We start from the raw sequence: 25,280 nt of genomic DNA on the forward strand, positions 1-25,280 counted from the left end.
CACTCCTATGTGGAATATAAGAAACAGTGCAGATGATCATAGGGGCAGGGAGGGAAAACCGAATGAGAAGTCATCAGAACCATGAAAGACTCTTAACTATGGGAAACAAACTGACGTTGCTGGAGGGGAGGTGGGGGGATGGGGTATTTGGCTGACGGGCATTAAGGAGGGCACATGATGTGATGAGCACTGGATCTTATATCAAACTGATGAATCACTGAACACTATATCCGAAACTAATGATGTATTATACGTTGGCTAATGGAATTTAAATGAAAAAAAAAAAGCAGAGGAGCAAACACTATGCGCCAGGCAGTATTCTAAGCACTTCATATTAACTCAGTTAATCTTGATAATAACCTTATCTTTCCCATGTATCGATGGCACAGAGGGAAGTTAGAAGACCCTCCCGATGTCATACAGCTAGTCAGTGGTGCGCCTGGGATTTAAGGAAGGCAGTGTAACTCCCAAGTCTGAGCTCTTAGCCATGAGGCTAAGCTGCCTCTGTATGAAAGTGGAAAATCTGGACCCTGTACCCAGTGCTACCATGGACCCCTCCAGACAAAGCGACCTTCACAGGTAGCCTTGACCCGCGTGAGCCGTGTGACTACAGCCAGGCAAGCAGACCAGGCCTAGGCTCACACCCTCAGAACCACAGGCACACCACTCTTTGTAGAGCCGAAGCCCCACTGGTAGATGTGGCTCCAGGGTTCCAATCCTGTTTTTGGTTTGTTTGCTTTTAAGATTTTATTGTTAAGTAATCTCTACACCCAATGTGGGGCTCGAACCACAACCTCGAGATCTAAGAGTTGCATGCTCCACCACTGAGCCAGCCAGGCGCCCCAACCCTTTTTTTTTTTTTTTAAATGAAAATGAAACTTCTCTCCTTTTGTCAGGGGAGGGGAGCATCACAGCAAAGAAGTTAAACTTATGGACTCTTTCCCTAGAAAAAGGCTGATACACACATACACAATTTTTCAAGTATCATTTCAGGGGCTTCACAGATCTCCTAGAATAGGACACGGACGACAGGCTGCAAACCCGTTCTGAGGGACAGAATGTCATAAAGGAAGCAGGGCAGCATGAGCACGGTAGAACCGAGGTGGTGGGTACAATACTGCCACCTGTCCTGTTTTAAAATTTTTCCTAATAAAATGTTGGGAGGGGAAAAAAAAACATAAACAAAAACGTGTTTTTAAAAAGGGTAAATAGTGCCAGGTGCTAAAAATATAACTTACATGTTATAGGCACAGATCTGTTCTCACGATGTTTTAATTCATAATAAAACTTCCTACTCTGGAGAGTGGGATAATATGGATATCTTATGCGGAGACATCCCTACCTTGTGAGCTTTTAGAACATTACTACTAAATACCATTTCCATTACACTTAGTATTTTAAAAATTGTAAAGGACGATTTTACTTATTTAAATGAACTTAATGCCCTATTCCAGAATCACGAGGACAATTGGCTTTTACTTTTTGGGAAACCTTATTTTACCCCAAATTATTCCTAGGGATCAACAATATACAGTCGCCACCACCTTTCTTGTTTATATTTCCTTCTGCTTTTTCTGAGCTCATTTCACACAGGCGCCCTGATGGCCCCTGTTTACTGTGCTGCCCAGCACCTCTGATGTTCCATTTACTTACCCACATCAGGCATAAACTGTCCCTAGAGCCACGGGACACAAGCTCTACACACAGGCAAGTAGCCAAACAGCACCATGTGACCCGTGGCTTGGCCAGCAGGTGCTCAGGAATTGTTAAATGAATGAATCCTCTGTCAGCAGGACAACCAATCACTGATATGCCCCACCGATGGCTGCCCAAGATCACGTACGGCTGCCCGCTAGACTCCCAATGGGCTCTCAACTTCCACCTACCAGTTCTTATTTATGAACTAGAGAGATCACTCCGTAATCTCTTTTTTTCAGGGCGATGCTTGGAGACTAGGAAAGACCTGTTAAGAAATTAGGTCCTTGAATAATCAGGTATAATAATTATACTTAAGATTAAGGAAAAGCCAAAAGGTACCCGAGCATTTACACGAGACCTTTCATAAAGCAAGGCTCCGGGCTACAAATCCTGTTACTTCCCGGCCCACAAAAATGAAAATATCCTAGTTACGGGTCAGCAGGTTTTCACTAAGAAAACCTAACTTGTTCTGGCCCAAAGTTATGGCTGACCAAAGGGGACAGCTAAAGGAGCCAAACCCAAGAGCACAGGGAGAAGGGCTGTGTCTGATAGTGAGCATTCGAAGTGGTTTGGGGACACTTACGGTTCAAGCCAGTGAAGCTGAACATTCCAATTTGCTCAGTGATGTGGTTCCAGGTTCCAGGAGTCTTGAAGGCTTCTAAGCGTGCCCTGAGTTCAGATCTCATGGTCAGAATCCGGTCAGCCATTGTCTTCACATTACCCGTCCTGAGTGGACAGCAATATAAATATCAATCCAGATTAGGGCAGATAGATGGCTCACAGAAGCATGTAGGTTTAAAAAATGTAATGTAATCTATACACTGAAAATGAGATCATGACGTCCCTGTGGTAGTATGTGGGTGCCTGGCTGGGTGGACGAGCAGACCAGAGAGACACCAGGCAGAAGGAAGGAAGTGAGCTTCTGATGGAGTTTAGTGCTCATCTTGGATCTACTGGCAGTAATACCATTCATGTTTTAACCCAGAATTCACCTAGGCCCTGACCCAGATGGGATAATGTACTTTATCAGGCCTAAATGAGCAGACTGTAGATTTAGCTACTATATAAAAATTACTGTTCCAAAAAAAGGCAAAATAGATGCAAATTAAATAAGAATGAAGAGTCCCCAAATTGTCACAATGACTTGCAGCTGGATAAACTATTCTATCAGGAATTCCTTCCTGTGTTTCCCAACTGTTAGGGGAGGAAGCCTAGTACTGGGAGGGCTGGGAAAATGCCCCATTCCTCGAGTGTTTCCTCCTCTGGGCCAGCGCTGTGTACTCACATGTGTGTGTTACACTCACGGGAGTAGGCGCCAGCCTCATTTTACAGAAGTACCTGAGACTCAGAATTTAAAGTAATTTTGTCCTGCCTCTGCCAAAATCAAAGGAAGAGAGAGTTAAATGTAATGGGACAACTAACTGTTCTACATTCCCACACCTCACCCATCAGGCCTCGCGCCTCTTACCATTCCTTAAAGAGCTCAGGGTTAGAGAGGGTACGGGCCACAATTCGCGCTCCCTGAGCGGGGGGGTTGGACCAAGTAATTCGCACAATCTTCTCCATCTGGGAAAGGACCCGCAGGATGCTATCAGGATCTTTTGCAACCACGGTCAGATTGCCCACTCGCTCATCTAAAGGGAGGGATGAGAGTGAGCTCGGAGCACTGAGGCAGGCGGGGCGGGGCGGGGCTGTAACTCAGGGGAGCACTCACTGTAGAGCCCGAAGTTCTTGGAGAAGGACTGAGCGCAGAAGAGCTCGAATCCTGCAGACACAAAATAGCGAACAGCCCAGGCGTCTTTCTCTAGGTCTCCAGATGCAAAGCCCTGATAGGCTGAGTCAAAGAAGGGGAACAGAAACCGGCGCTGCGAGGAAGGAAAGCAAGTCAGGGCAGGAGATCCTTCTGGAACCAACCTCAGACACCAGCCTTCCTTCCCCAACTGGTGCCCGCACAGAATTTCTAACACTACCCATTTGTCCTCGCTCTCCCTTTCTGCATTCAACCACCACTTTACATCTGTTCCTCTGTTCAGCTAAATAACAACCAACAAATCTAACAATTTCAGTAAACCTTATTTTTTTAAGTATACCGTCCTAGAGTCACGATGCCACTTTGCCAACAGGACTTATTTGTGAGGCACGGAGGTAGTCTCCTGTGTTGGTGGAGTCTTCCCTCTGAATTCCTGGTGTAATAAGCTTAGTCAGCTTGGTCTCCCCAGGGCTCCCCAACAATCTCGGGGCTAGTCTACTGGGCACTTAAGACAAAGGAGACCGTGGAGTCCCTATTCTCACCCCCCCGACCTCCTCAAAGAACTCCCCACAACTGAGCTTGCCCCTCCTACTGGACTCGTGCTCTGAGTGGACACCACTTCTATGCCCCCAACTGTCCAAGCCAGAGGCCAGGGTGCATCCTCCACTCCTGGTAGCTCCTCCCTCGCATCCAGCTACATCCAACCACATCCCGGGTCCTATCACCCCATCTCCTGGGAGCTCGAGAGTCCTTTCAGGTCCGCCCCTGCCACGGCCTGCATTCAGGTCCCCGTCAGCTCCCACCCGGATCGCAGTAACAGCCTCCTAGCCGCTCTCTGGGCCTGTCTCATCTTGCCTCCCTCTGACCCACTCCCTGCTGCGTAGCCTCATGACCACAAAGTTTTGATGACATCAAAGTTTTTCAGTGGCTCCCCACTGCCCTCCAAATAAAGTCCAATGCCTCAGCACAGGATCTGGCCCCCATTTACCTCTAACTCACTCACAACCCCTTAGAACTCTAGGCTGTACCGAGAATTACTTCCAATTCCTTAAATGGGCCATGACTTCTGCCTTGGGCTGTGATCACACTCCTCCCTCCGTAGGGAACATTCTATCCCTGCCAGCCCCCACCTGTCCTCATCCTTCAAGTTGCAACATGGCTTCTTCTGCCACTACTGCTCTCCTAGCATGCACACACACGCGCACGCACATGCACACACACGCACGCGCACACGCACGCACATGCACACACGTGCGCACGCACACACATGCACATGCGCACACGCACGCACTCCCCGAAGTCTGGGCTATGTGCCTCCACGTAACCCCATCAACACAGCCACAGTACTTGGCTGTCTCCCCAGACAGGCTGTGTGCTCTCTGAGGGCAGGGACCGTCTCTGCTGTGTTCACTCTTGCACCCCCCTGGTGCCTGGCACATAACAGTTTCTCACTGAATATTCTCTAAACATGTTAATGAAGAATATATACACTTTGAGCTAGAAATTCCAACCTAGGAAGTGTAATCCCAAAGAAATAATAAAAAGGAGTCTTATACATAATTGTTCAGAAGAATAAGAAATCTGAGATCTAAATGTCCAACAACTGATTTAATCAATCGCTAATGGGACATAGCCATGCATGGGAATGGTGCTACAGAACTTTAAATGGCATGTAAAGGAATTCAAATGAAACACAAAGTATGTTACAAAACTGTATAGATAAAATGATGCCATCTTTGTGAAAGAAATATATTTACATGTGTAACTACTTAAAAAACAACAACAATATTCTATATACCAAAATAGTAACAGTAGCTTTCAGTTAATACTTATTTTCTTCTTTGGGCTTTTCCCCATTTTCCAAACTCTTCCGTAAACAGGTATTGCTTTTGAATACATAAAATAATAATACTATTTTTCAAGAGATGCTCTGAAAGAGCAGCTACCTTCATGACAGAGGCGATCTGCTTCCACTGCTCCGGAGTTGGGTCAGTCCCAGTGGGGTTGTGTGCACAGGCGTGGAGGACAAAGATGGAGAACTCGGGGGCATTCTGAGGAGAAGGAAGCCACATCAGTTCCAACGCTAGCAGGAATATCCAGGGGTCAGAGTCAGTGACACACTGGGCAAGGGGCAGCGTATTTCTCCCTTATGTGCTAACTCAGAAACCACCATTTTGGTTTGAGTAGGGATGTTTCAGACTGTCTCCCTTATCAACTGATCCAAAGACCTTTCCCTGCTCCTCCTGACACCATGGGTCTGTTTACTTTTCATCTAATCGCCCACCTCCAGATCATTTAGGAAACCCTGGAGATCGAGTCCTCTCTTCGCTGCATCCCAGTAGTGATAGGACCGAATGTCTTTAAATCCAGCGGCAGAAAACACACCGTTATGATTCTCTGTAAGCAGAAGGGTAAAAAGTTAAATGCTTTGACAAAAAAGGAGGCATAACTGGAAAGGACACACATCAGCTGCCGGGGCCCTCACGGGCTCAGCATTCACTGGGCAATGTCGAGGTGAGGGGTAAAGACTTAGAAGAATGACTGCAACCACCAAGAACAAGTTCAACCAGTCAGTCGTACTAAACTTACAACCTACCACGGTGAGACTTCCTGTATCTATATTTTCTGCCTCCTCGGGGAAGTTTCAACATATGCTAAAACACGAGTCTACCAGCAGTCTTGAGAACAAGTATTCCTAATCTGGACTGGAGCATCGGGTTACTCATATACTGCCATAACCCACTGCTCAAGCCATTCCCAATGTCAGTTGATCCAGGGCTGGGCTACCTTTTCTGCATAAACAGTGAGAGTCATGAGGTTAATTCCCCCGGCTCCTCTGCAGCCCGAGGACTCACCCCAGGTTGGTGAGGACACATAGACGGGCGTGTCCTTGTTGTTGGTTCCATTGTACCATCGGGCTAAGAACTCGGCTCCGATTCGGAGTGCGCCTGTCCCCCCCAGAGACTGCACACCTCCAACCTGAAAGAGAAGCAGCAGCAGGGTCACTGGCTGATAACGGTGAAGTCAGATGATTATCAGCAAAACCATGGTAATGACGAGCACTTACTTTGTGCCTGCTCTGTGCTAAGCCCTTTAAACACTCTCTTACGGAAAGCTCATAACTACGCACGGAGATACTATGATTTGCCCATGCTTACAAACGAGGAAACTGAGCCTATGAGAAGTGAAGCCCTTTGCTCAGTAAGCAGCCCCTGAGCACTAAGGCCAGGTCTTCAACCTGGGAAGTCTGGGAGTCTGACTCTTGGAGGAGCTTCGCAACTGAACACAGGCTGAGGACATACCCAGGCCACATTCGAGTGTGCCTGCCTGGAAGGCAAACCCGTCCCTTCGGCACCCATCCCAAGATCAAAATTTATGCCTCCAGTGGAAGCCTGTGAAATGTCTCTGGCTTGCCAGTGACCTCAATCTGCAATACTCATCGCTATAAAGCAGGCCCATTAACCTGGAGAAATATGTTCTAACAAAGGTGACATGTGAGGATGACTTTCCTTAACTTCCTCGCATCTCAAAATGACCTCACGTGGGTGATGACAGAGTCCTAGGTCTTCCCATTTACAAAAGACCTTCACACACATTCTTATTTGATTCTTACACAATTCTCTAAAGTAAGTCCTAAATCCCCAACCCCAATACACATGAGAAAATCCGTTCAGAGAAGTGGCCTGTGAAAGGCTAGGAGTGGCAGGAAAGCGGTGAGCGGCAGAGCTGGAAATGAATCCAGGAGACCTCCTCGCTTCAGATCTAGTCACCCGCCCTGGTTATGCTGCCCTGCCTACATGCCTCTGATTCTGCCCTCTCGCAATTCTTAGTAGGCTTTGGCAAGACTCTTTCAGTAGAGGAATGGCCTACCCTGCTCAATATGTCAAAGGACTAAGGAGAAAGAAAGAAAAGGATCATCTGAGAAAATCTATCTAAATAAAAGGAAGGGCACAGCAATCTGACAACAATGGCAACCTCCAGGGAGCAGCCTAGGAGGGGGAATAGTGATCAAGGGGTCTCTGGCCTACTCTAGACGTTATTTTTTAAATTAAGGAGAATGTGTTCATGTATTATTTGTAAAATTTTGAAATAATTTCTAAAATATATTTAGCTGTCTGGGATTTGCTGGAAAATAATTCACCTTTGGCATGGGGGTGGGGGGGTCATTGTTGAAGCTAGGCGATGGATACAACACGGGGGTTTGTTCATCACATTGCATTATCTATTTTGTAAATATTTGAAATTTTCCACAATAAAAGTGGTCTAAAAAAGCCGTTCCTAGACAAGAAGAAAAGCTGTAAATTTTTTAAAAACAAAACACTGATGCTAAAAGATAACAAAGGGAAAAAAGTGGAAAAAGGGAAGACCAAGCTCATTCATGAATATTGATACTCACTTTCCAAACAAACATTAATGGATAGCACGAATCCAACAGTACACTAATAAATACCCCCTTGCTCAAGTGACAGTCAGCCCATGAATGCAAGATTGTTAAGAAATATATTATAAAATGTGTCATGCTGGGTGTCTGGGTGGCTCAGTCAGTTAAGCATCTGACTCTTGATCTCAGCTCAGGTCTTGATCTCAAGAGTCGTGAGTTCAGGCCCTGAACCAGTCTCCACACTGAGCATAGAGCCTACTTAAAAAAAAAAAAAAAATGTGTCATGCTGCTAGGTAGAGAAAATCCAAATGATCTTCCTAACAGATTAAAAGCGTAGCTATTCCTGATTTTGACACTCAGTAAAACAGGAGATAATGGAATACTTCTTGAAAATAACAGGAGAAATTCATTCAGCCGTGATGAATAAGTCAGCTTCATGACGAATAGTGACTCATTGGCAGAAATCCTCTTTAAGCCAGGAACGAGGCAGTGATACCAATTATCATCATTTGTTATTCCTCCCCAGTGTTCTATTTGTATTCAGAGGTCTGAGCATCTGTGAAGGAATGCTGTCTGAAACATGAAAAAAAAGCAAAGTGGACACTCAGGGAAAGGAGGCTGGGTACACCAATGTGCCTGTCCTTCAGGGTGACCCACTGAGTGCCAGGCCCCTCCCATTACTTTCAAGGTCTTTTTTTTTTTTTTAAGATTTTATTTATTTATTAGAGAGGGAGAGATAGCAAGAGTGAGCACAAGCAGGGAGAAAGGGAGAAGCAGGCTTCCCGCTGAGCCAGGAGCGCAATGTGCGGCTCGATCCCAGGACCCTGAGATCATGACCTGAGCTGAAGGCAGACGCTTAACTGACTAAGCCACCCAGGCACCCCTACTTTCAAGGTCTTGCCTTCACATTTCATCTATCTGGATTCTTCATACAAATCACTACCAAGGTGATGTTAAGCCGTATGTGTGTTTTTCATGGATTTGTCATCAGCTAAGTTGAATGTCAACTTTATTCATTATTTCACATTTCAAACACCTAAGCAATTCTGGAATGTTGCTATTTCTATACAAATGAGCAAGGTTCCCCTTGAACCTGGTTTTCAGTTATCATGGATATGTGACAGGTGTATGTGGACAATCAGTGCAAACATTCCCAGGTATAATCTTTTATTTCCTTTCTCTCCCACTTCAAAACACAAATTCATTAAATAAAAGAAGTCAGAAGGTCAGGAGACTAGACTGAAAACATATTTGGAAGAAATAAACCCACTTCAGTAACATTAACTAATTCTTAACATTCATGACGTATATAACACTTGACATCAAATTCTCAAGAAATTATCATTCCCTAAAAATATACTGAACATGGCATGGCTTCAGTGAAACACAAGTGACATCAGCAATTAAAAGAGAAACATTTGGGGTGAATCAATAATGTATCAATTTGGTCACTCTGGGAACTGAATTTTGGCAAACTTCCAAAACGCCCAAGGAAGGCCTACATTTGGGATGAAGGTAACAAGTGTAAAGTTCCAAAGGAACCAGGCAACTAGCCTTGGGTGGCTACACTGGGGGAGTCCAGAACAAGAAAAATCCAGCAACACATGGTGTGCATGATGCCAGGAGGTAATCTACACTCCTGATTTAGCTACATGGCCCGAAGAAATCCCTGCTGGATTCGACAACACTTGTCTGAGACCACAGTTCGCCGATGTGATGTCTTCAGTGTGAGGAACAGGAGAGCGACCAGAAGCTGCTTATGGCCAAGGCCATGATGCATGAACCTGGGCAGCCCTAGCAGTGCACACGGTCTCTGGCACGGGTGCTAACACGGGCAAAGCTGATGAAGAAGACGGTGTTGAAAGGATGAGCCGCAGAGAAAGCGCTAAGCCTCCCAGAGGCGATGGTCAAAGTGAGGACCTGGGATAGCATCACATGGCCCACAAGCCCTCCTACCGATGGCAGCTCAGGAATTTCCGAAGCTGAAATACTACAATGCAGGAGGTGAAAACTGGACCTATGGTCTGGATCCTAAGGTCTAAAAATAGAAAGCAGTAAGAGGCAGTGGTGAGTGTAGAAAACAGGTCTCCTCAAAATGGTTGATGGACCTGGTAATGTTAAATCTTGAGAAGACAAATCTAAGGGAAGAAATGATTACTGATTGTTTTCTGGTCCATTCATTCATTCATGCCTCATCTCCTTCAAGTTTTGGCTGATGGGCACCTGGGTGGCTCAGTCCGTTAAGCGTCCGACTTGGTTTTGCCTCAGGTCATGATCTCAGGGTCAGGAGATCAAGCCCTGCATTGGGCTCCATGCTCAGCGCAGTCTGCTTAAGACTCTCTCTACCTCTCTCTCTGCCCCTCCCCCCTGCGCACGCGCTCTCTCTCTCAAATAAATCCTTAAAAAAAAAAAGTTTTGGCTGAAATGTCATTTCTATTTCTATCTTAACTACCCTAGTGAAAACCATATCTACCCCAACTCCCACACTCAGCACCCCTAATGTGCCTCTTCTACTCTATTTTTACAGCATTTATATTCTTTTAATATACTCTATCATGTCCTTATCTATTACATTTACAGTTGGCTTCTCCTCACAAAACTGTAAGCCAGGGCAGAAGATTTTGGGTCTTTTGGTCACCGCTGTGCTCCAGCTTCTAGAACAGTGCCTACCCTTAGTGGTAAGCACTCATCTGTTGACTGAATGAGTGAATTCAAACATCTGAGAATCTCTGAAATGCCAGGCTAGGGCTAAATGCTGAAGATTTACGAGATAAATAAGTAAGCCATCATCCCTGCCCTGAGGGAAGTCATGGTCTTGTAGGAGACAGACATAAAATTATACATCATAGTAATAAGCACAGTTAAGTACGGTTATTCCTAAATTGTGAACAAAGTCCTGTGATAACTCAGCGCTGCCGGAGAGAGCGAAGGATTCGGCATGGAAGTGACCCTTGGCCGGGCCCTGCATGACTTACAGACTCCTGGAATGGCTGGAACCCAGGGGGGATGGGGGGCTGTGAGTCACTGGAGAACAGGATGAAGGTTGGCTACAAAATATACCACATGACCAGCTCAAAGTCTAGATTTGCCCTGTAGATAATGGAGGGGTTACTGTGTGTGTATGTGTGAGGCGGGGAGCAGGTGACATGATTATCAGGTTTTTTTGCTACGGAAGATCATCCCAGTTGCACTGCGCAGAATCTTTTTTTTAAGATTTTTTTTTTATTATTATTTGAGAGAGAGAAAGGGGCTGAGAGAGAGAACACGAGGGAGAGGGAGAAGCAGACTCGGGAGCCCGATGCGGGGCTCGATCCCAGGAGCTCAAGATCATGACCTGAGCCAAAGGTAGATGCTTAACTGACTGAGCCACCCAGGCGCCCCCGCACTGTGCAGAATCCAATAGAATGGGGAGGAGACTAGAGGCAGGAGGCTATCACAAGAATCCAAATGAGAGGATGGTGGGCTGAACTAAGACGGCAGCTTGGGGATGGTGAGGACGTCCAGGGAAAAAGGAAAAACTCAGAGCTCAGAACCAGCCAGGACCTAGGGGGACGCAGATGCCAAGAGAGCATCCTAAACCATCTCCCCCCCCAAAAAAAAGCCTTCAAATATTTACAGACTGCTATCTAAATTTGTTCTCTGATCAAAAACACAACACAGGACGAAGCAGACAAAGAGGGCAGGCCATGTTCCACAAGTCTTACAGAATGAAATGACCAAAACGGGAGCACTGGTCAGAGGAACAAGCACCTGGCCACAATGGTTAGTACGTGTCTAAGAAACGTACAGTTTCAGAGGAAGAAGTTCCCCAACACAGAAACTGTTTTTCTTTGTCAACAGAATTCCATCAAATCTACCCATAGCGTCTCTCAAGATAACCCCAGCTGCCTAAGCCCCCCACTCTCAAACTTCATCAGGACGCTCCTCCAGCAAAACTCATTAATTACTTGCCTAATCATGACCCGAGTTCCAGGACCTTCACTCAGAGCCTCCCTGCCTCCTGAGAGAAGACTGGGCCTGTGTGCCCCTCATTTTTCCCCTGGCCACCGAGGCATCTGGGTAACAGCATGTGGAGAATAAATGATTCCAAGATGTGGTCCCTTCCACGCACGAAGGCTGGGCTATGACACTGGGCCGGAGGAGCAGTCAGGACAGCTGGCTTTAATTGCATGATACCTACCTGGGCTATCGCAAAACCCAAGCCCATCCCCTGCCTACTCCTGCAGCAGGTTTATCTTCTTCGGACACTTGGACTGGCTAACTCCTCTGCTCAAACCTTCAGGTGGTTTCCCCTGCCCAAGGTGCCAAAATCAGCCTGGACATGCTCCCAGCTCCAATCAGGTAGGTCTCTCTTCCACCTAGTGGAATTCCCACTACTCCAAACAAATACCTCTCCTTTTTCCTTCCTCTGTACTTTGTGGTTCCCAACCCTGGCTATACTTTGGAGTCACCTGTGGAACTTTTAAAACTATGCCCTTGCAGGGAAGGGAAGGGAACTGGGGGGAGAAAGGGGGAGCTGGGAGTGAAAGGGCAGGAAGGGGGGCGCCTGGGTGGCTCAGTGGGTTAAGCATCTGCCTTCGGCTCAGGTCATGATCTCAGGGTCATGAGATTGAGCCCCAGGTGGGGCTCTGTGTTGGGTGTGGAGCCTGCTTGGGACTCCCTCTCTCTCTCTCCCTATCTCCCTCTGCCCCTCCCCAATTCTGCTTGTACATGTTCTCTCTCAAAAAAAAAAAAATTTTTTTTCAAGGGGTTCAGAGGCCCCTTAACCGATCCCCTAAGCAAGTGTTCCCTGTGGGACCATGAACCACAAACTAGTCCTTTCCTAATATGTGGATGAGATGTAGGAGTTAGAGGGTAAATGCCTTGCCCATGGACAAAGAAGGAGCAGATCTGGGTCCAGACCCCGATCTCTTGATCATTCCATTAAATTCCCTTGGCTTGGCATTTCCACGGACGGCTTCAACCCCAGCAGCAGTAATCTGATCATCTAGGGCACACGACACAACAGTCACAGAGGCCAAGCTTGGCATCTGTCCACACCACGTGCACCATCAGGGCCTTAAGATCACACTACTTAAACTCTTACTCACGGACACGTCAATAGACATAACACCTAACACTTTAAACCAAATTGAGTTTTCTTTTTTCTTTTTATTTTTTTTATCACACACACAATGCTTTCTTACTTTATTTTTTTTTTAAGATTTTATTTATTTATTTGCCAGAGAGAGAGATCGAGTGAGCACAAGCAGGAGGAGCGGCAGGAAGAGGGAGAAGCAGACTCCCCGCCGAGCAGGGAGCCCAATGGGGGACTCGATCCCAGGACCCTGGGATCATGACCTGAGCCAAAGGCAGACCCTTAACCGACTGAGCCACCCAGGTGTCCCCCAGTTTGAGTTTTCAACCTTTTTTCACCTTTGCAGTTGCTAAAGAAAATACAGTTGACCCTGACACAGGCTTGAATTGCACAGGTCCACATACACCTGGACTTTTTTTTTTTTTTTTTTAACAAATCCAGTGCAGTACTGGAAATGTATTTTCCCTTCCTTATGGTTTTCTTAATAATATTTTCTTTTCTCTTACTTTATTGTAAGAACACATACAAAATATGTGTTCACAAACTGTTTAGGTTCTCCATCAGGCTGCCAGTAGACTATCAGCACGTCAGTTTTTGGGGAGTCAAAAGTGATACAAGGATTTTCGATGGAGCGTGGACTTGGCACCCCTAACCCCCATGTTGTTCAAGGGCCACCTGTCCATCCTTACCCAAAACTCACCCGCTTCTCCCGGAGAGCTGGGCTATCATCCCCGAGGGCCAGGCGGGAAGCACAGGACCGGAACTCGGGCAGGCCCAGGATCGGCAGGTACTCGTGGTTCAGGCTGTTGTCATTGGCGATCTCCTGCTCTACCTTCCTCACGACCGGCAAAACCCAGGGCTGGCTGTCATCTGTGCGATAAGCTGGGACATGGCAAAGAGTCACGTCAGAGAGAGGAGGCAGGTTTCATTCAAGTAAGAGCTGGTGCTGGAACTGGAGGGCCTTCCACCTCCTTCCATCAAACAGGACGGGGAGCGAAATGAAAGTAAAGCTCATTCACTGACTGCCTGCCTGCTCCGGGCCAGGCACTGGGCTAGGTGCATGCAGGCAGGACAGCCATGGTTCCTACCCTGAGCTCTTAAATACGTGACCTCGAAAAGACAGCATGCTGAAATGACGCTGGGACATCACAGAGCCTGACAGACGGGAAGAGTGCACAAGCGAGCACGCTGCACACTCAGAAACACTTTACAGTTGCTCTGTTGATCGTCCTAGCACACTGAGCTCTGGAAAGCCATGAGCCCAGAATCTTCCTCCTTCTGCATCTCCCCAAGAGATTTCTGGAAAAGTGCTAGGTGCTACTTCACATGACTGCTGCAACTTCAAACATAAAATATGGAGAGGGGGTGGCAGAAGGGGGAAGCCTACGTCCTCCTCTTGTCCTGGAAGAACAGAAGTGGGACAAATCATGAGCAAAGGCCCCAGGGCTGAAGATTCCAGCAGATGGTTACACAATCACCCAACAATCTATCTGATACCTGCACACATCTCTGTCCTCTCTCTGCCACTGCTGGCCATTTTGCCTGTCCCTCCTACTTCATATTCCACACTTTTATCAATCTAAATGTATCTATTACATAATACTTAGTCTTGCCTACAGCAAATTCCTAAGCCCCTCGACACTAAAAGTATTTTTAGTCCCGTTATCCTATCACTGATTTTTTTCCCCCTCTAGTACAGTATGATTATCTCAGGCTTATAGCTTTAGAGGGCAGCTGCTGTGGCTTGCACCCAGGCCAGCGATTTGAGCAGATGCCTCACAGGGGTCATTTGACTCTGCTGGAAGTTTAGGTCTCCAACAGACCCACACAAACACATTCTTTTTTTATAGCTGCATAACTCATGAATGTACCATAATTTGTTTTCCCAGTCTCTTGTTGATGGACATTTGAGTTGCTTCCCATCTTTGGCTATTACAAAACAATACTTCAGTGAACAACCTCATACATATGTCATCTTCCATGTAAATATATCCATAGGATGCAAGGTGGAAAATGGAAGAGTAGGCTAAGAAGTATGTGTATTTGCAGTTTTGACAGATATATCCAAATTGGCCTCCATAGGGATTTTATCAGTTAAAACTCCTACCATCAATGTGTAAGTGTCTGCTTCCCACAGCCTCATCCAGAGTAAATTTTTGCCAGTAATGAGGATGCAAATGGTACCTCAGAGTAGTTTTAATCTGCATTTCTCTTATGCAGTAGTTTTAATCTGCATTTCTCTTATGCATAATATTTCTTATTGTGAACACAATTGGGCATTTTTCTTATTTACTTATTTACTTACATACTTATTTATTTAAGTGGGCTCCATGCCCAGCGTGGAGCCCAACATGGGACTTGAACTCATGATCCTGAGATCAAGACATGAGCGGAGATCAAGAGTTGGAGGCTTAACCGACTGAGCCACTCAGGTGCTCCCATTTTTCCCATTTATGATCCATTTACAACACAATTTTAGTGGCTAGGCAACATTCCTTTCCATCCATACTTAACAATTTGTGTTGCTTTCGATGATCTGATATTATAAACATTGTGATAAACGTCCTTACATCTTTACATATATTCATGAGTGTTCCCTTAGAATAAAGTTTCTAGATAAAATATTACACTCAAAAGTTATACAACAAATAAGACTTTATAAGATCATTTTGATTTGGCGTCTTTCTTCTATCAACTAACTCTACCCTCTAGGAATGTGTCATCTCCAAATCTGATAAGCACCTCAAACTAGTAATAAGAAAGTGGCCGGGGCTGCAGACTGGCACAGCCACTAACAAACCACTACTGTCTGGGTAGGTGGCTGTGACTCGCCACACTGTCGTAACACTCACATGCTACCCCCGGCCTACTAAGTTCCTTCCAAACCAGTCAAAAAGCCTACTTTATCAGGTGGGATTCGGTCTGGTTTTTTTTTTAAGATTTTATTTATTGGGGTGCCTGGGTGGCTCAGTTGCTTAAGCATCTACCTTCGGCTCAGGTCATGATCCCAGGGTCCTGGGATCGAGCCCCACATCGGGCTCCCTGCTCCGCGGGAAGCCTGCTTCTCCCTCTCCCGCTCCCCCTGCTTGTGTTCCCTCTCTCGCTGTGTGTCTCTCTATCAAATAAATAAATAAAATATTTTTTAAAAAAGATTTTATTTATTTACTTGAGACAGAACAAGAGAGAGCTGCACGCACGTGTGCAAGAGCAGAGGGGAGGGGCAGAGGGAGAAGGAGAAGCAGACTGTCCACTGAGCAGGGAGCCCATGTGGGACTCGATCCCAAGACCCCAGGATCATGACCCGAGCTGAAAACAGATGCTTAACCAACTGAGCCACCCAGGCGCCCCTGGTCTGTTTTTTTAAAGAGATACCAAAATAACCACTTTTAAGTAAGAGTCGTCCCTGAAGGAAATCTATGATCACAATGCTACTATTGTTCATAATATTCTTGGAATTCTTCTTTTGGAATTATTTTTAGACACGATGTCTCATTATTTTGAATATCCTCAATGGTGCCAAATCTTTGTCCTTTGAAAGTAAATTTGATTTTTGGAAATGGAACTTGCAGCAAGAGCAAACACATCTTTAACTAAACCACACAGAGGGGATACTATTTAGATGTACAATCTGGGTGTTCATAGAAAAACCAGTTCTATTATGCTTCACATCTGTGTTTGGAAGTTATGTATATTACATAATTATGACATATGTATTATATGTATGATAACATGTCATTTGTAAACCATGTATTAGAAATAAAGAGGAAAGATGAAAAAGTCCCAGAACTGCTGTTCTTACCCATACTGTATATTGTGTACTACTCTAAAAAATCCTGTCATATGACTAGACGCAAGGAGGCATTGTGTCTATATTGTGACAAAAGAGAAATTGGCCAACTTATACCTCCCCTGTCTCCTTCACCGTCCAATTTCTCCCAGGTTCAGTTCCAGATTTATTCCCCATGCCTTGCCTAACTGCCCTAATGAAGCAGAAGAGCCAAAGGCTCTTGGGTGATTAGAGCAATGAGGTTCAAGCATTATTAGCAACTATGATTCCTGCTCTCCCAGGGGATTTTCATTCCTGTTTGTCAGATCCAGGAGTTTCTCATTCATGTTTTCATTCACTCACTCATTTAACAAGGACTTACTGAACCTACCGAGAACCAGACACTGGCTACAAGTAGCTACACAGAAATGGGTAAGGTCAAATAAGATACTGTCTGCCCTGGAGGAAACATAGAATGTACAGCCCTTAATTCTCTTGTAATGAGTCAGGGAAGATTTTACAGAGAATGAAGGATGAATGATGAATAAGAATTTAAAAGGTAGTCAAGGAAAGGGCATTCCAGCGTAGAAGAGGAGATTTCCCTTCTACCCTTCTAGGTTCTTCGGCTGGTCTACTAATTAAATTACCATAACAGATTAACAGAAGAAAAACAAAAGTTTAATAACCTCTGCCACTTGAATACATGGGAGAGACCTAAGAAAACTGAGTAACTCTCCGAAGTAGCCAAAGCCATCACCTTAAATACCGCCTTCAGCTAAAGACAAAAGATGTTGGGTGTGGGGAATCAGTTCTGGGAGGTGACCAGTAAAATCACAGGAAACAAGAGAAAGGTCGTGATGCAGATTTAAGCCCCGCCTCTCCACTGATAAGTTCCTCCAGATTTAGAGTCATCTGAGAGAGACATTCTTACAAATGGATATTTCCCTTATAAATGTAAATGTTTCTTATAAAAGGGTAACTTCTACTTGGTTTTCAGAGCTTCGCCTGTATTTGCAGTTTCTTAAAAATAACCAGCTTAGGGCATATTTGGGGGGGGGCGGGGGCGGTACATTTTGCTTCCCTTCACCAGACTGAGGGAACACCTGTCTAAAGGTCCAAGAGGCTTGGAGACATGATGGTTTTGAGGATCTGCATTTTCATGGCTCAGACATAGGACCCATGGAGGAATATGGGTTAAAGAGTCTTGGAGGACGTCCTCATCTAAGGAACGTCGTTTCAATGGGGAAACCACTGAAAGCATTAAACAAGAGGGTGATAAACTGCAAAGAGGAACAGAGATGGATCGCTACGTCAGGTGGGTACTGCAATAATTCAGAAAGGGAACAATGAAGTCTTCCATTCAGGTAGTGGCAGCAAGGAAAAAGAAAAGAGGAGATACTCAAAATAGATTTAGGAGGTAGAAAATACAGAACCTAATGACCAAATAAATTGACGTGGGATCAAGGAAAGGATGACAAATGACTCAAAAGTCTCTCTAGTCTGAATAAAGGCTGGTGGTGATGCAGGGAGGTGGGGGTGGGGTGGGAAGGTGGTCTGACTAAGATATAAAACATAAGCAGAAAAAAAAAGAAAAGATTGAGGGGAAGGTGGAAATGATGAGCTGTGTTCTAAACATGTTGAATTTGAGGCGGTTGCAGAATGTGTCTAGCAAACTGTACCAAGTGTGGGTCTGGCATTCAGGGAAAAAGTGCAGGATGGAAAGAAAGATTCCATAATTACAGACGTCGATGGTACCTGAGCCATAGTAATAACAAGGACTTACTGAATCCTTAGTATCTACGAGGCATTGTGCTAAGTGCTTTACTTTTTCTTCTAACCCCCGTTTAATTCCTATAATGACTTACAATATAGATACTATGATCTGGAAACTGAGGTCAGAAGAGTTGAATAATTTGCCCAAGATCAAATGGATTATAAGAGCTAAGCTGTCATACTATTAAGTTCATGGATCCATGTGTTCTTTTTAAGAGCAAGAGAAAGCCTGAAGCAAGCAGGCCCCAGAGGCCTGTGTGAGGGGCCTCTTTATCAGCAGGCTCCCCAGCTCCAGGCACCTCTGCCCTTCTGCATGGGTACAAGCTCTTTTAGAGAAGTCACACAAGTTTCAGGGGAGTGCAGCAGTGCTGCTTTCCAGAAGAAAGGAAAACACAGAGAATTAAATGATCAAACCGTCCCCCTCCTCTCCTCTGAACATCTCCACTTCCCTCCCCACCCCCACCCCCCCAGGAGCCCCTGCACATATGTATGCCTCTTAAGGCCCTTTTCCAACTAGAGTCATGGGAAGAGGGCCAGGGAGTATTCAGAAACATCTGATACAGCACATATATACAACAATTTTATGTGAAGATGCTAGAAATCCACATTAAAGACCACAACAAATATTAAAATAAGACTAGGCTATCTGGAACCAAAGGAACCTAAGTTTACATGACAGACAGACAGGAGTCTATGAAGAAATGTCTTGCTTCAGGCTGCATCAGGCTGGACCCACGTCTCCCCTGCCCTTGAAGCACTAAAATGGTCAGCTCAGAGTACGTCACACTTAAAATGTGATGCTCTGCTTTAACTATAAGGAAATTATGGAAACAGTCACAAAGAATATCTCTGGAGAAATTCTCAGCAAGTAGAAACTAGGCAGTGAAATTATAGTTGCAGCTAATTTTAAACACGTCCAACATCACTAGAACTTGAGCTGGATAATCTCCACTGGGTTTTATCTTAACATGGGAAAAAAAAAAAAAAAGTATCTTCCCCAAAGTCAGTGATTAATTACATTTCCTTCACAAAGGATATACTTGGGGATGTGTGTTAACTAGAGCTAGGACATACAAAAGCTGGAAGGAGACCTCTTAATTCGACTCTAATCAGACCCTTATCTGAGCACCTGCCATCCACAAAAAAAGAGATCATAAAAAGAAAAATAATATTTATATGACACTTTTCACTTATGTATCACATTTCACACAGAACTATTCATTTAATCCTCAGCCAACTGATGAGGCCAGTAACATCATTATCCTACGTGTAATGTGCTAGTGAATCTTCGAGTAGAATTTTACAGAGAGATCATTCCATCCCCACTCCTCATTTAACAGACTGAGTTCCAGGATGTTAAATAGCCCTCCCAAGGTCACTTTGCTGGACTGCAGGGATGGCCTGTACTCAGAATCTCCCGGCTCTTCCCACTACAGTGCACTGGCAGCCTCTGGACCACCTGAAGGACCCAAAATAGAGGAGAGGACAGTTCCATCACCAATAGCCATACAACCTGGGGCAAACTGCTTCACCCATCTGAGCTTCAGCTTCCCTATGTCTCAAACAATCCTCCATAGTGGTTGTAAGCATTAAATAAGATTAAATGCATAAATCATCTGTTCATGGTAAGGAGGGGCAGTTCCTGGGTTCCTGGGAAACATGACAAAAGCACCATCACACGTGAGGTGACCACCTGAACTGCAAACTATACTTCTGAGCCAATCACTTCTGGCCTGAGCTGGCAGGGTGCTTTTTCTCTGCATGAGCAGTTTATTTCTGAACCAATGTCAGAAATGATTTCATTTTGCAGTTCTTAAGCTGAAAATTTTTATTCAACATCTTCTGTGCAACCTACCCGAAGAAATGCCGAAACAACAATAGTAACAGAAATGCCAAAACAGCTCTTACATAACCCCTACTTATCTGCCAGATACTATTCTAAGTACTTGAAATGTATTTGATTCTCACAAAAACCCTGTAAGATAGTTTAATGGTAACTGAGTCAAAAACAAAAATTGAACATTTTTAAAAGATGTATTTAAGTCAACATCAACATATATATTTGGCCCTAAATAAATACTTGGAGGTTTTAAATTGTATTTAAATTAAGAGCTTGAATGGTGCCCAATTTCAATTCAACTCAAGGCAACCTTTCAATACTTCTCCCACTCAGGTGTCTGCTAAAAACATCACTTACTCGGGCGCCTGGGTGGCTCAATCGGTTAAGCATCTGCTTTTGGCTCAGGTCATGATCCCAGAATCCTGGGATCGAGTCCTGCATCAGGCTCCCCGCTCAGCGGGGAGTCTGCTTCTCCCTCTTCCTCTGCCACTCCACCCCCCACTTGTGCTCTCTCGCTCTCAAATAAATAAATAAAATCTTAAAAAAAAATAAAAATAAAAACATCATTTACTCTCCATGGCTGAAACTATGTGGTATTCACTTTTTAAAAAATGCTTTATTATGGAAAATTTGAAACATATACAAAAGTCACAAGAATGATATAATGGATGCCCACGTACCCATTACCTAGCTTCAACAAACCATGCTTTTTAATGGCTTTTTTCTCACCCCTCTCCCATACTCCTTAGTGAAGACTTATTTTTAACAGGTCCTATGTACAATCAGTATAGGAAGCCTGATTCTGAACCTCCTTCTCACCACCATCTACTACAAATAGTTCAATTTTCTCTTTCCAAAATTTCTGGTCCTTTTACTCTAAATCTGTTCCTTAGCACAGAACATCATCATACTAATTTTCTTCAACCTGGCTGGTCTTTGTGTGTGGTCGAGTGTCTTTGAGGCTTCAAACATTCAAATGAGGATGATAAGAAATAACAAATTCACCAAAGGATAGAGTTATCCTGAGGCACTCCAGTCTAAACCCTTCTCTTCTAGAAGGGGAAACTGAGAGCCATACTCTGAGCTGTCCAAGGTGAAGAAATACAAGCAAGAACTGAGGAACTGAAGACAAGAATGTGTGAAAAGTGAACTACTTCCTTTCCACTCTTTCCACTCTTTCCCACCATCTCTACCCATCCTAGCACATCTGTGAGGGCCAGAATATTATCCCCAGATCCTCCCAGGCTGCATTAACCTGTCTCAGAAGCATTTTAGATTTCTATTATATCACACCTTGATCTTAAAATCCTTGAGACCAAAACCAAGCCTCAGTCTTTTCCCCAAGGCTTGGTAAAGTGCTGACTGATTGTGACCTACCTGGTAGTCACTCAAATATTTACTGACCCAGACCAGAGCACCCTAAGGCTTAGAGTTCTCCTTCATCCATTCTCCAGCAACCAGGACATCAAGCCTGTCAGGATTCCTAGCTTCCTCCCTCTCCTTACGTTCTCTGGCCTCCCCATTTATTAACAGGCGAAAGGATGTAGTAGAAAAAACACAGAATGGGGAATCGGAAAAACTGGATTTGTGTCCTGGCTACTAGACCTGTACTGTGGACCTTGGACACATCTCCTTTTCCCAGGAACTCCACATGCCCATCTGTAAAATGGGCAGGTTGAAAAACAGCCTCGTGATTCTTGCTTCCTCTCCAGCCGGCGCCAAGCTGGGCCTCGGTCTCTCCCACCGTACCCACCGCCCGGGTTAGGTCCGCTCCACTCCCCAGGCTGCCCCTACTCACTGCATCTTTACCTCCGACTCCCAGGTTGACCTTGCGGGGGTCCGGATCCTCCCGGAAGTCGGCAGTGAGCTTAAAGACCAGGACCGGCTGGGCCTGCGGAACCTCGGCGAACACAGACGGAGGTGCCATGGCAGGAGAGCTCGAGACAGCTGAGAGCTTTCACTCCGCGTCTGGAGCCACTGGGTCGGGTCTAGCCACGGCGACTGGAGGAGACTCTCACCTTCACCGAGCCGGCAGGGGCGGGCCCGCGGCCTCCAATGGTCTAGCTGCGTCCGGAACTTGGCAACAAGGTTAACCAATCGCGAGCTTCTGACGCAGCAAGGACAGGAGGGAGGGGATGCTATTAGCCAATCCAAGCAGAGAATCTTATCGGAGGCCAGTCATGATGCAACCAATGCCCTGTACGCGGGCCGACAGGGGGACCCGGACTGGGGTCGATTGGCAGAGCGGACTCCTATGGCTGAGGGCGTTCTTCCTGGGGCCTCCGGGGCTGAGGGGAGGAGCCGAGCGGCCCGGGGGCGCCGGAGGTGGCCTCCCTGACCTTCGAGGGCCGGGCGAGGAGGGAGGTGGCCGGCGGCAATTCCGGAGGACCGGCCTTCCGGCACCCATGAGCGGGCGTTCTCGGTGCCGGGCCCCGCAGCTCGCGCTTTCCTGACCCGGGCTGGCAGCCAGGTCCCCGGCGTCTGCGCTCGGGACGAAAAGTCCTTGGCCCGAACGTGCAGCTCCGGAGCCCGCGCGGCCGACGCTGACCCTCCCGGCCGTCTGTTCCCCCTGAAGGAAATATGGGTGGGCCGCCTGCCTGAGCTTCAGGCAGGGGACATCCTACGAAAAGTGGGGGAGTGACCTCGAATTCCTTGCCGCTCTTAGAGTTTGACAATTTTGCTCCCCTTTCCTTACAAAGAGGGGCCTGGTCCTCAAGGACCTTCAGGATCTGGGCACGGCGTCCCTCTGCAGCTTTGCTCCCACGTACGCAACTCAACCAGATCTTGCTGACGTCAGCTGGCTGGTACCCAAACTGCCTCTTCTTTTAGTCTGGCTGTTCCTTCCTCCCCAGCTCCCCTCTCCACCTGGTGACCTTCAAGACCCAGAGTAAATAAATGCCTCCTTCATAAAGACTTTCCCTAACCCCCACTCTGGTCAAAATCCGCCACTTTTTTCCTGTGCTTCTGTACCTTGTTGGCAATATTACCATTTCAGAAAATGCCCTAGTTAAGAACCGAGCTCTGGAGCCAGACCACCTAGGTTTAGATTCTGGCTCTGTCGTTTACTGACTTAGGCAGGTTTAGGCAAGTGACTTAACCTCTCTGTTCCTGCTCTGTAAAGTGGAGATAGTAGTATTTACCTTAGAGCTGTTGTGGGGATTATATGAGTTGATACATATAAAGTGTTTAGTTGTATATAGTAAGCACCCCCTAAATGTTAGCTGTTGTTGTCATTGCACATCTGCCACACCCCTTGTAGATGGTAAGCTTCTTTTAGTTAGAGATCTTACCCTGTGTAATATCCCCTAGTTTTTTGCACTTAGTAAGTATTCAATAAATGGTGCAAGGACGAATCCATTCTCTTAGTGTTTCAGGAGAGAACAATACCTCAGCCTCTATTCATTGAAAATACGACAAATCTCAAAATGAATTTTCCATTCATAGTAATGAATACAAGACAAAGAAACTTTGTGCAACACCTGCCAACCTTTGTATCACCTGCTTTTTTTCAGAAGCTTTGCCTCTGCTTTTAAAGCTAACTGCCCATGGTGTTTCATTAACAATGCTTTCATCTAAGATTGCAAGTTCAACACTGAAGGTGAAATGACAATGAACTTTTAGTGGTTCCAAAAGCAGAGGCAAAGGGCAACTGCTGAGAGAGGTGTTCTATAGCCCAGCCTTCCCAGAGTTTCAGAAGGATGATCTTCGCAGCGTTGGCCAACAATATCATGGTCATTTCTTACGTCATTCCCTGGGGGGAAAACAACCCATGGTTACCTAAACATGATGAACTTAGCTAAATCCAAATAAATGTTTATTGACTATCTAAGCAGCTCCATAACCAAGTCAAGCTGATAGGGGCAAAGAAAGTGACATATGCAGTTTTTCTGCTTGTTTTCATAATATCTGTTCTAAATTTTAGAAAGGGGCAAACAGTTAACGGGGTGTAGCAGGGAAGAAAACTACCTATTATGTGGGATCCAAGTCTCAAACTTTTTCCTTGGTAATATTAGGTTCTTGGAGATTACATTCAGTTCCTTCTGTCTTGAGCCCTGCAGGCTACCCCTCTACACAAAATGCTAATCTTGAAATAAACAAAATGCTTTCCAGGCCATTGCTAATTTTAACACTTTGACTTGGAATTGAGCAATGCTGCCTCCCTGCTGAATGGATAGAACAAGCAAAAGACTTTTTAGAGGCCAACATTGCCCAGACAAGTAGGCAGCCATGTAAAGTGAGTGTCCAGAGAGAGGGCAATAGGGTCAAAGGAAAGAAGGACTAGTATTCTCCTCTTCTCATGATTTGCTATGCTTGTCTGTCATAGCATCCTCCCTACCATCTCCCTTCTGGCTTTTTTTCTTTCCCTTTTTTCTTCAAAAGAACTGAGAGGGAGGAACTGGGAACCCACACAGCAACAGCTTCATCTGGAATGAATTCCTTTAGAATATACTCTCCTGGAAATCAGAAGCCTTCAGGGCTGAGCAGTGTTGCCCCAAAGCATAAGAAGCAGGCCAGTCCAGGTTGGCCGTGGACACTGCATGGACCTCTAAGCAAATCCAAACCCGCTTATTGTATTCAATTTTGCCCCTGATACCCAGAAGGTCTAAACTTAGGAACAAGTCAGGAGAGGGAGGAGTTTTTCACACTTTGCACTCAAGTACAAAGTGCTTTGGAATAGTTACATTTAAATGTATGCTGTCACTAAGGGTAGGATATTAATCAAAAGCTGACTTGTGTGCTGAACAAAGGTTTCTTTAGAAACCAAACCTGCAAGAGGAGATCTGTTCAAGAATCACTGTGTGGCTAAATAGTAGGCAGTAAGATAAGCACAGAGCTCCTAAGGCGGTGCTGTTCTCTTGCTGTGTTGAGTTTACTCTTGCTGAAGAAAGTGATTGCTTATCAAGCTTGTCCTTCAAATTAACTGGCTTGTTTCCTGGGCATGCCTTAGTGGAACTATCATCTCCTTTTGCTTCTCTTCCCTCACATCTCTCCTTC

General features: G+C 45.5%; 1 protein-coding gene across 1 annotated transcript in view; it reads right to left on the minus strand.

Annotated features, from left to right (window-relative positions):
* Positions 1–22,343, minus strand: part of GOT1 (glutamic-oxaloacetic transaminase 1) — a 30,360-nt gene extending 8,017 nt beyond the window's left edge. The window contains exons 1-8 of the mRNA XM_032432423.1: positions 22,095–22,343; positions 13,607–13,788; positions 6,304–6,427; positions 5,733–5,845; positions 5,395–5,499; positions 3,413–3,563; positions 3,167–3,332; positions 2,282–2,424 (exon numbers count right to left, since the gene is read on the minus strand). Coding sequence (XP_032288314.1) covers positions 2,282–2,424; positions 3,167–3,332; positions 3,413–3,563; positions 5,395–5,499; positions 5,733–5,845; positions 6,304–6,427; positions 13,607–13,788; positions 22,095–22,212 — 1,102 coding nt within the window. The 5' untranslated portion in view covers positions 22,213–22,343. The remainder of the gene's footprint in view (positions 1–2,281; positions 2,425–3,166; positions 3,333–3,412; positions 3,564–5,394; positions 5,500–5,732; positions 5,846–6,303; positions 6,428–13,606; positions 13,789–22,094) is intronic.
* Positions 22,344–25,280: the final 2,937 nt, after the last annotated feature.

Source organism: Phoca vitulina, unplaced genomic scaffold (assembly GCF_004348235.1).
Source record: "Phoca vitulina isolate PV1807 unplaced genomic scaffold, GSC_HSeal_1.0 scaffold48, whole genome shotgun sequence".
In the NCBI taxonomy this organism is placed as follows: Eukaryota; Metazoa; Chordata; class Mammalia; order Carnivora; family Phocidae; genus Phoca; species Phoca vitulina.